The 12,274-nt window shown below is 40.3% G+C and overlaps 1 protein-coding gene across 2 annotated transcripts in view; it reads right to left on the bottom strand.

Moving 5' to 3' along the window:
- MTM1 (myotubularin 1) overlaps nt 1–11,630 on the bottom strand; it is a 39,622-nt gene extending 27,992 nt beyond the window's left edge. For both annotated transcript variants that reach the window (XM_062503207.1, XM_062503208.1), the window contains exons 1-4: nt 11,554–11,630; nt 9,541–9,691; nt 1,348–1,419; nt 389–461 (exon numbers count right to left, since the gene is read on the bottom strand). In XM_062503207.1, coding sequence (XP_062359191.1) covers nt 389–461; nt 1,348–1,410 — 136 coding nt within the window. In that variant the 5' untranslated portion in view covers nt 1,411–1,419; nt 9,541–9,691; nt 11,554–11,630. The remainder of the gene's footprint in view (nt 1–388; nt 462–1,347; nt 1,420–9,540; nt 9,692–11,553) is intronic.
- Nucleotides 11,631–12,274: the final 644 nt, after the last annotated feature.

The following is a 12,274-nucleotide window of genomic DNA, read 5'->3' as shown; positions in this document are numbered from 1 at the left end:
TAGATTCCACACCACTCTACAAGGTATCAATGCACAGTGGGTGGAACATAGAATTCTCTTGACTTCAGAAAGCTCAGAGGAGCTCTCATCCATGTAAGTAGCATTCAACATGTGCTACTTAATCCATAGATACAATTAGGACACAGCTTGCAATTTCTCTCTATGGGAAGATCTGCCAAATGGAGAAACTGAGATTTTAAATACTCAGAATTGTAATAAGTGATAAAAAGAACCTTCCACAATTTCTTTGAAAAATTCATGACATCTCAGCATGACTTACCTTTGCTCCCAACCCAAAACATTCCAAATTACAAAACAATTCAGTAAGATACAAGTGTCTGCCAGACTGCTGAATGTCACTGCGTCAGGCAGCTACTGAGCTTCATACCTGTAACCCTGGTCTCTCCTGGCAGACGAGGTATTTCTTCATTTTGTTCCCAGTTAGCCCCATCTTTCAGAGACTAAAGAAGAGAAGCACAACAGCACATCACAGTTTATTTACAATTCCAAGTTGCGGATTAAAAATAAAAACAACCAAACTTAAAGGTAATTCCTGCATGGGAAAGAACAGGTCTTGCCAAAGTAGGAAGTCACAGACTGAACCAAAACCACACACCACTATCTTAAAATGCAACTATGAAATATTTAAAGGTTGAACAGACCTAAAACCTAAACAGGTTTTAATCCTTCTCCTAAAAGAATAGTCAGCTATTCGTATTGGATCAGAATTAAACGTCTATACTCTGAGTTCTCTGGAAGCTGTGTGCATTTAATTTTCCAAGCCCAATGTACTTGGAAGAACAAATCAACTGAAATTACTTAAGCAATGTACTCACAACTATCACACACAATCTGCTCATTTCTGACTTGCCCAAATTCAGTAGTTTCTGCGGTTTTTTGCACCCTGGTTACATTTTCTTCAGCTGCACAACATTAGAAAGCAGAGGGGCATGACATTCAGACTGTTTTAATGCATTTTTCACTCCAGATAAACATCTTAAAACTGAGCCAGACAAACATAACAAAGTGTAACTTAGCAATTGCACTACAGAATCTAAGTGACAAAAATTTTCAAGAATGCCACAGAATATTTCAAGATAGAAAGCAAAGGTAAGAGTAAGGATATTGGAACTGATTTTAAGGATACTCTCATTAGCTATGACAGAGAATACTTTGCCCATCCACTCCAGAAGATATTTAAATCATCTCAGTTAACTGCATTAGAATTTTAGCAATAAAAATCAATATTTACATTCAAGAAGCTATTTAAATACTTATTTTTCTAACCAAATATGCAAGACAATGCTCTCTGGGAACTCATGGGAACATGAAAAAAATTACACTTACTCGTTTACTTGAGGAGTTCTCCAAGGAGTTTGAATTATATTTAGGTGTTGATGATGAGGCCATGCCGGGTATCTGACAAGTAAACACAAATTGGAGACTTAAACTTCCTCCTGAGCTACAAGACTATTCCCAGGAGAGATTTTAGACTTTTGAGGTCCACAGGTAGACATCAAGAACTGAAAAGAATGTTTTGCAAGCTACTAGTAATTCAAAAAATTACACAATCCCTCGTAATTGAAGGTTACTATTCAAAAACATCCAAATCTAACAAGAAATTAATTACTAGCTTTGCAATTTGGTCTTACATTATAAGAAATATTCTGACTCAAGCTCTATAATGGAATTTAGATGTTGGAATATGAGTATTAGTTCAGTAAACAGACATTAGGGCACTTAAGTCACTGTATACACACATTATGAAATGCTTCCTACTTGGGAGTATTATTGCACAGCTCTTGAAGTCACAAACATGTCAGTACACTCATGTGGTCCAAGTTTAAAAAGCATAACAAGAAAAAGCAGGACTTCCACTTCTCTGTTTAAAAACAATCCCTCATTTCCTAACTGAAGCTTCAGCTAGTACACCAAAATAATGAGTGTCCAGCCTTCTGGTCCAAACAACTTTCATGTATTTAAAGGAAAAGGATTTTCTTTATTTTTTAAATGTCATTAATTAAAGACAATCTTGTGTGACAGAGGATTCACCATCTTATCTTCCCTACACTGCACAAGGGATTTCCAGAACTAACACTGGGAAAACACTTCCATTTCACTATTCACATACCCTTCATCAACCAATCTGACATCTCACAGTAGTCTTGAAGAGATTGATTGTTTGTGGGGGGGAGGGTGGAATGACAATTACAGACCACACAATCTTTGTTTCTATTGCACAAACTTGTAGTCTTTAAAAAGCACTGTTTCTCCCCTCTCAACACTGGAAAGTTTGGCCAGATCTCTGCACCATGAAAGCAGCCCATGCTCCTGTGTAACAGTGGGCTGACAGTGACACTGCAACAGTCCTGTGACAGCAATGCATTAGACTGCAAGAGGAAAAATGCTTTGACATCTCTTTGACAGTACATGAATTAGTCTGTTTGGCAATAAAGTGGAAAACCACACCCTGAAGCTCTACAGAGTTGTTACCCAAGTCCTTCATTCTCATTAAGAACACAGGAAACTTGACATTGTGTTTAAAACTGCAATATTCAGTGATATAGCTTATCAGTAAAAAAATCACATCCCTCCACAGGAAAAAAAAATTAAAAACTAAAAGGAACACACATTCAGTTGGAAAACTGAAGGGGAAAAGAAAGCTTTTGATGCCACAGAGCCTGTGTGACCCTGCACACAGAGGTTACTACCTCTCTTCTGGGTGTCCAGCTATCTTGACTTTCTGCAAACACTGTAACGGAAGCCCTGAACTACTTTTAGTGCAACGCCAAGAATTTAAATGAAAAGCTATTAGCAATCAAAATTAAATCATTACTCTTTCAAACTACCTCCACAGAAATACAGCTGCAACACTGGAGTCTAATATTTTGTCCACAGAGTATTAAGAGAAGCTATTTTCACAGCTTTTCCATCCTTGCAGTATCTTATATACTACAAATTTACAGTAGATTCAACTTTTGCTATAGTGCTACACCAACCTGTCAACATCCAATACTTGCTCAGATAAGAGTCTTCAATTTACAGAAGTTTAATATTTTATAAAGGTATAAGGCATATTTACTCAAAGGCTGTTTTAAAAAAATTTCCATATGAAATGTCGCTTTTTTCATATTTTAAGTGAGAAACACCAGGTGAGACAAAGACACAGCAGCACCAGTTTTTCTATGTCAGCAGAGACTAAGTAATTGGAGCTTTTAAATGGAGCTCACATAAACTTAAAATTATGGCTGCACCAACTGCAAGAGACAAGAGAGCACAAACAAGCCCTAGAAAAGTGATTTTTAAAGGATGTGACAACCCTGAATAGATACACACTGCAAAATGGAAATTATGACTGCAGCAGGTACCAGCACACCTGAGCTGGCTGTTGATCTTGCAACCACAGCTACTCCAGTGTCAAAGCTACAGGAAGAGCTCAGCAGAGACCACAGGAGCCCACCCAGGACTCTGGATACCCACCTCAGAGCCACCCCACCGCCAAAGCTGAGAAAAACAAAAGCTTCTTTGGAGACTCCCTACATCTTCCAACTGCAGTGTAGTCCTGCTGCTCACAAAGGGAACAGCAAGTGCTTCCAAAGCCTGTTTGCTTCTTTGCTTTCTGTATTATTTCCTTCCCTTACTGCACATTCACGAGGATTGAGCTGAACTGTGGCATTACATGAGATGATTTAACATTCTGAAATAATCCAGAACACTGACTGTAATACACACTGAGATGTGGAAAAGTTAAAAGAAATAGGCAGAGATCCCAGCAGGTTCTCAGAAAAAAATCTCTTTGAGGAACTTGACAATATAGCAGGACAGAGCTTCCTTTGCCCCCATGCTGCCACCTCACCAGGCCACTTCAATCAAACAAGATGTGTGTGTTCTTCAAGCAGATGTTTATGTTTCTGTGTATGGAAGTTTACTTCATGTAAGATTCCCCCACTCTCCCCAGACCCATTTCTTTAAACATACTGTTCAAAGACAATAAATTACCTGACTTCAGTTTCTATAGAAAATTTCACTTCAGAATTACAACCAACTACTGTTTCATTTCCAACATTTCAGTGATGCAAATTATACTTATTCAGAGCTAATCAAGTTGAATAAATATGTAATGGAGATAAGGTGCTATCTGTCACAGTGTTTTCTAAATCCATCAAACATTTTCACTAAATTAATGTGAGTTAACTTCACCAGTATGCAAATGGAAGAATACTTCTAATGCTAAAAAAATTTGCTTTGAAATCCAGTCACTGTGTGTCCTTATTGGGATATTTAAGCATATAATATGCTTATATTTATAACCACCTGCATTTCCATAAGTAAACTAAGTCCTAGTAATTAATTATAGAGCACTCTTTAGACAGCATTTAGAACACTGTCCACTTTTGGACCCCAGTACAAGACAGGCATTGATAAATTGCAATGCATCCAGCTGAGGTTCCCCAAGATGAGCAGAACACGGAGCACCTGCCCTCCTACAGTGAGAGGCTGAAGGAGCTGGAAACTGTTCAGCCTGAAGGAGAGACAGCATCAGTGGGACCTCACAGCTGCTCACTGCTACCTCTGAGGTAGTTGCTGAGAAGGCAGAGCCAGGGTCTTCAAAGTGGTGAGTGACAAGATACAACAGAAATCAAAACAAACTAGATTCCAGCTTGTTCTCAGGGAAAAAAGAATAAACCCCTTCTTTTGCATTGTAAAGCAGTCAAGACTGAAAACAGGAAGTTGCAGTTTTCATCCTCAGAGGTTTCTAAGACCCAGCTGGACAGAACTTTGTGCAACTGGGTCTGATCCTGCTTTGAGCAAGGGGCTGAACTAGGGGCCTCCTGAAGTCCCTATCAATCTGGATTATGCTTCTGTAACCTTCAAACAACAGACAAGATTAAGTTCTCGTTAAAAATACCCATCAAACAAGGACACACCCTCGAGGAAGTGGCTTTCTCTGTATCAAGAGAAAATACTCATTTTTAAAATATTATTCTTAATCTAATTGTAGAATCAGCTTCTGGCAGCCACCCAAAGTCATATTGCCATGAACTATTCAAAAAAACATACTCCACCACAGTCTTAAAATAGCTACAACTTTCTCATTATCACAAAGCAGCAGTAGTCCTTCCACAGAGGGAGAAATTTTTCAAGTAGTTTTCCACTGCAAGCACATTTTATTCCCCAGTATCACTCATGTGTACTTCTAGACTTGCACAAAAATTGATAACCATACAGAGCTCAGACTTGTCAGTAGCTGAACAGAAAGAGAATTGCTCTAAAATCTAAAACAAATCAGAAAACTTTGTTTATGCTATTCTGCAGTTAGCAATAGTTGAACATCCATTCCTGAATCTAGAATAGCACGGAGACAAAGCAATTTTACAGGATTTAACTTGAGCTGACAAACAAAGCTTTGTTAAAGTTATCAGAACTTAATATAGTAACACTATCAAGAAATGGAGGCTCCAGTGATCTTACAATAACAATTAAACTACTTGGAATCTGTGTTTTCATTAAACATGGTATTTATACTGGTGTTTCCTAGGATTCATGGGAATAGAGACACAGACAGCAATGTTTGAAAGGTATTCTGGTAGAGTTTTCCTTGCTATAGTAACAACATACAGAGCCAGTATGAATACACTGCCTTGTGTTTCCCATATAAAATTAAAAGCATAAAACACGAAGTCCTAAAACCAAAGGCACATCTGGCAGAACCAACACTGCACAGAAGAGACAATACATAATATGTAGGATTTCAGAAATAACATACAGAATAGGGCAGACCTCTAGGAATTTCTAAGACAGTATCAAAGTTAAGCTAGGACAACCACAAAGGAAAAAAAAAAAGTATTTCATGCTAAATATTAAGCAGAAAAGAATGTAAATCCTTTACAAAATGTATATGGGAAAGCAGCAGTCCTGAGGTGTCAAGCTGACAGCAGCATATACTTTACCAGAGTCACCAAAATAAGCATCAGCATCTTTAACACTAGTAAATAGGTACTTAATCAAATGAAGTCAACAGTAGTCATTCATCTTACTAAAGGTTAATAAAATTCTAGGATAAGATATAAAGACGTACAAAACAAGACACAAGAAAGATCTAAGGCAATGAAGGTAGTTTTCCAGACATCAGCTGTCCCTAACCAAACAGTACCAATCAAACAAAATGAAACACAGCAAGACAACAGTGCCACAACCAACTAATCAAGTCCACAGAAACAAATACATCTCTTTCAAGCTCATTTAACCAGTTATATCTTAACACAGAGGAACTATAATCAGAAACAAAAATAAGGCAGAAGTCTCCGAAGTCACAACACTACCAAAAAACAAAGTAGTATAAAGCAGAGCACTCCAGTTTCAGAAGAGTTAAAATACAGAAACAACTAAAACCCCACAGAAAACCCACACCAGAGAAGTACTTGCTGATATGTATTTCCAAAGTATATAAATCCAACAACAATTTCCTGCAATAGTGAGAGATACCAATGTAGGGGAGAATTAGAAACAAAATTACTTAGGCTGGAAGGGACCTGCACAAGTCATCTGGTCCAATCCCCCTGAAACGAGCAGGGGCATCTTCAAGTACACCAGGTCGCTCAGAGCTCTGTCCAACCTGACCTTAAATGTTTCCAGGGATGAGGTATCCTGTCTGGGAAACCTGTGACAGGGTTTCACCATCCTTGTGAAAAGGTTTTTCCTTTAACTAGTCTAAATTGATCCTCTTTTACAGTAACTCATCATCCTTGTCCTATCAAAGTTGGCCCTGATAAGCAGCCTGTGCCCTCTTTCATTTCGACTCCCTTTTGATACGGGAAAGTGCTATAAGGTCTTCCTAGAGCCTTCTCCTCTCCAGGCTGAATACCCCTGACTCTCAGCCTGTCTTCACAGGAGAGATATTCCAGTCCAAGACCATTAACCACAATGATGTTGTTTGTTGTCTCTTATCTCAATAGGTAAATCACAGAATCTCCTATTTCTGCTTCACTATCACCATTACAGGGTCTAAAATCCTTCCAAGTATAACCTCTTAGTAATGGAGGCCACAGCCCCCACCTTTCCTCAAGTGGATCCTCATGATTGTACTGATCTGATGACAGATTATGCCACGAGTGGGTCCTTCTCCCTTAAGGTCAAAATAACTTTCCCTAGGAAACCATATGAGCTTTCAAGTCTCTCTGAAAGCCTTATCAATTCAAGTTGGAACCAGAACACGCAAAGCATGCCAGCAGTGCAAGCCTCAATGGAATACTGTCCATGTAGAAACTATCTGCCCTTCTGCACCAAGGTTTCCAAGTCAGTTAAATCAAATTCATCAATAATCACTATATAAAAAAATCTGTATCCTACAAAAACAATAACACAAAAAACCTCTCAGCATGAAGCTGTTTGCTCAGCACCAAATCTACACCAGGCTTAACATCCCTAAGAAAGATGCCCTCCAGAACTGCTGCCAATTCTCTGCTAGACTGTACAGCAGCTGCACAACTCAACACAGACTGCTGAATTTGTTTGTGAAGAGCCAGAAATGTTCCCTCTCCCAGAAAAATCACTCTCTTGTTCCCTCCTGTGCTCTGCACTTGACAGGTCAACTTACTGTCCCCAAAGGATTCAACACAAACAAAATTCACAACAGTCAAGTGACTCCTAATTCACCACACCAATTACAATTGTGTCAGTTGCCTGCCCACTCAGATTTTACAGGCCTACTATAGTAGGGAGTTTTCAAGATACTAGAAGGAAGACCTCATACAAACAAAAACTGATAACCTGACAAGAGAAATCTACAAAGGGCAGCAAAAGAAGCAGCTTGGCAGAAAGTTTAGCAGAAAATTTCTCAGTGCCACCGAATCCTGCACACTTCTACGCAAAAGTTTTTTTAAAAAGGAAAACCTCTTGTAGCCTGTACATGGAAGGCAGGTATTGAATAAAGAATAGCAGGAGGAAGTAAAAAAGTTACTGTTCTGTCTTGATTGATATTTCTCCTGTCTGCATTTGAAGTTTTTTTTTTACTGTCTTAACATTACATGGAATTTAACTCCCACCCTATTTTCAAAGTAAAACACAACTTTCAACAAGACTTAACATAAAGGTTTGTAATGTTACTTTTTCTAATTATCAAGCCAATTGCTTACTCCTTTCATATTATATTGAAAATAAAATTTAGGGTGATAGCCTAGCTTTTATCCTGGCAAGCTTTCTTTTAAAAGAATTTTGAGTTCTCTCACAAAGAGAGGCGATAGAGTAGAACACATACCATCATGGATCTGATAGTTAGATAATCTTTGTGCTTTACATCACCATTACAAATAAAAGCAGCACCTTCTCTAGTAGTAATACATATAATTATTTGCTAAGGCCTGTCTACCAGCAATTGTCAAGACTTCTGTTTCTTGCAATTTACACTAACAATCATTTCTGTCCACTTGTACTCAATTATTGCTAATCTTGTATTTTTTCTATATGTACTACCTTTCCCTTGCTATGGTTGTCTTTTTTCCTAGATTGCTTCTGAATATTCAGTCTGGCAGCTGAGTTCTAAAGTGGAAGTTCAGTCCTGTGAGTGGATCAAAGGAAGTAGTGGTTTCCTCCCTAACAGCTGTATCTACCTAGATTAAGTGGCATGACAGAAGTGAGTGGGTTTTTAAAGGAAGCATCTGTCAGATTACCTCCAAAATCAACATTACATCTGTAGGAAAACTATATCTGAAGGTTAATCCGTGGCTTTCTAAACTCATCCAGTCTATTTTCACTACTTCGCATCCCCTGCAGGGAACGCATACCTCCCACATTGCCAAAAGCTGATGCAGTTGGCAGGAAAGCCTATGGGACAGCAAACACAGCTTCCCAGTTTTTTATTAAGAAAGCCTTCAGTTGCTCTCTGCTCATTCCTCTTGAAAGATACCCCCTTAGCCCACTGTAGTTCTGTTGCTAAAGATTTAACTGATGATTCCCCAGGAGTGGAAACTGTATCTGTTACACAATGATATACTGTATTAATAAATTACATTGCAACAGTTAAAACTACATCCCCCTACTCAGATATTCTTCCCAGCTTTCCTTTAAGAACATGTACAACCCATCAGACTCATCTGCCATCTGCTGTTTAGTTCCATCTTCCATTACATGAATACACATAATGCCAAGGAGAAAGTACCATTCTCAGCTGGTCTGTACTTAAAAAAAAAACAAGTCTACTTAAAAAAGTAGACCAAGCAGACTATGATGAAGACATTTACAAATCATTGCTTGATTCCATCCCTAAGAAAGCAGACATTGGGACTACCCTGCCTAAGTCATTCACAGGGCAGCACCATACTTCTGGGGGTGCTCTCTTTCCAGAACAAGCAGGGACTTTGCCAGGCATAGAAACTTGGATACTTTCCATACTGCTGGGTCCAGTCACATCCCAGTCTGCTGTACAGCTTTTCCAATCACTACATGCAACAATGGTGCACATGAGTTACTTAGATATGGTTGGGAAAAACCACATTCTATCTTATAAAAAAAGTATACTACAGTCTACTTAAAGGCACTTACTTTTGTTCTCCCTTGCTCAGAAGTCTCCAGATTTAACCAGTCATTTCAGCTGTATAAAATACAGATGCCCACTTCAGTGTCAGATGTCAGGGAACGTGTGTTCATTCCTTCAACTTTACAACAACATTTGACTTTTGTGCTGTAGCTGGCCCTAAGAGGAATGTAACAGGTAGGAAGACATTGTTAGCACTGCCAGAAAATTTCAATTGACATTACTTTTAAAAATTTCAGAAAGGAAGCAAAATCCTAGAGTAGTTGCTATTAAAAACATTGTGGAGAAAGGAAACAAACAGTACTAGTTCTTTTTATGTTTTAACTTTTGTCAGGAGGTTTTGGCATCAAACAGGTGGAATAGAGAACTTTCTCTTCTAAAATTATAAAAAATAATTTTTTAAAAAATAAGTTTTTAAAATTTAATTTTATAATGTTCTAAAATGTTGCTAAGTCAGTTTCTTTTCCCAAATACACCTAGGAATGACTTCCATATGAAAAGCTATGTAACTCAGCAAAGTCAGAAGCAATAGACCATGAAACAAAACACTTAGTTCTACCCAATTCTTAGAGAAACTATTTTGTGTAGTTCTTAGAAAGTATTTTGTGTCCTTTAAAACAACACACATAGTATCCACCACTTTATAATTATTTTTCATTAAATCAGTAGTGCACTCTAAATTAACTATTGGTGATTAACTCTGTAACTCTACATACAGGAATACAGTAGCACTGGAATTTGATCAGCCTTGATGATGCTACATGCCCATATCTTCGACAAGTGTGTTTTCTGCAACTTTCCTTCTGACCAAACATAGAATGATAAACAGTGCAAAAAGGGAGAATTCTACATTTTATTGAAAACAGCTCTATAGCTCAACTCCTGGGACACCTGCCACACAATGAAATCACATACAGTGCCAGAAGTTGTGCGTGTTAAGACTCTATTAATAACTGTACAGACTAACTTTTTTTAACCACCTAAATACAAGTTAACTTTAAAAGAAAAACTACAGCAAGGAAGTGATTTTGGTTTTACATCATACTATTCCTGTACCATCAGACACCCGCTCCTTCAAATATAGCTAAAGATAAACAAATGTATGGCTACTAGCAAGCAATGGGAACAATTCCTGCCCCAGAAAAGTAGATGCACCATAGAGCTAAGCTACTTTTTAAACATCCAGTTTTTGTCAGTGCCTATTGCAGCAAGCCAGCCTACAGACCCTCAACAAACATTCTCACAATTTTAACACTGAGTTTATCTATGCTGGTTTTAGAGCACTAAGAAAAATTGTGTTTTCTGTGAAAAAAGTTAACATCCTTCTTACGCTCCTAAAACACATACATCAGAAAAAAGCCCACACTAACAAACTAATATCCACCAACTACGCAAAACAGAAAACATGCCTTTTGACTGCCACAACACAAAAACCAGCAAGCAGGAAGTCTGCCATCTTCAAGAATAATTTCTTGTTTTAAATCAACTAAAAAACTTGCTCTGAAACGGAAGGTTTTAACATTTCAGCCGTGAACACTGAAAGACGTCACATACCTCAGAACAAAATTTAAGCCATTCAGAAATGAACACTACAGCGGCTTAAAGGTCTGAAAGCGAATCAAGAGCACTCGGGATATGCTCACATCGCAGGAGATTTAACAGGAAAAGTAAAAAATACACTTTAGAGGTGTCTGCCGAGCCACACTTCAGCAACGTCTCACTCCCGGATGGATGCTGCACACCAGGAGAATCAGGAGCAGGCGGAGACGAGAGGTCACAAACAGCCCGGGCAGCCGAGCCCCGCCAGCCATTGGGTCCCACCGACACCCTCCACACCCAGGGACACTGCCCGGGCCTCGAACGGACACTCCGAGCCCCGCACCCGACAACGCCTGGGCCCCACACCGACACTCCTGGGCCTCAAAGACACACAGCGGTCCCGCACCGGCACTACCCGGCACTCCCGGGCACCAACGACACACAGCGATCCCACAGCGGCACTCCCCAGCACCAGCACTCACCGACACCTCCCGTGCCACCACCACGGCCCCGAGCGCGGCTCTGACGTGACGGGCCCGCGCCCGTCCCACGCCGCGGGGGCTGCCGGGAGCTGCGGCCGAGGGGCGGGGGCTGCCGGGAGCTGCGGCCGAGGGGCGGGGGCTGCGGGGAGCTGGGCGGGGCTTTCAGGGAGGGGCGGGGCCGGGCCGAGCGCTGGGGCGGGGCTTCCCCGGAGGGGCGGGGCTTCCCCGGAGGGGCGGGGCGGGAGCGGCCTGCTCGGGCCGTGAGGGCGGGCGGAGCCTCAATGGCGCCCTGGGGCGCTCCGCGTTGTGGCCGTCGCCGTCCCCGCCCGGCAGAGCGGTCCCGGGAGGAAAGGTGGCGCGGTCAGTGTGAAGCGGATCAAGCTGATGGAGTAATCAGACACCCCAAGCCTTCTGGATTGGGGTTCTGGTTCTGGACATCAATGAACAGTATAATAAAAGGAGTAAACTATAAGAATAAACGCTATGCTAAAAGAAGTAAAAAAATCGGTAATGCAAATGGCAGGGGTATCATTTAAATAAAAACTGTCCATCAATTGGCCTGTTGGCCCTGTACAGGGAACAGCAGTGCGTGTCTGGATGGCAGGGTGGAGATCGGGGCACTCTCTCTGCTCTGATGGTCTCTGCTCTCAGGGAAAAGGGATTTGTGATATTGTCAAGCCTGTTTGATGTCATAAAGCACATTTTTCAGTTACAAAACAGC

Source organism: Cinclus cinclus, chromosome 15 (genome assembly GCF_963662255.1).
Source record: "Cinclus cinclus chromosome 15, bCinCin1.1, whole genome shotgun sequence".
NCBI lineage: Eukaryota > Metazoa > Chordata > Aves > Passeriformes > Cinclidae > Cinclus > Cinclus cinclus.
Note: the sequence above shows the minus strand (reverse complement) of the source record. Positions and strands in the feature narration are given on the sequence as shown.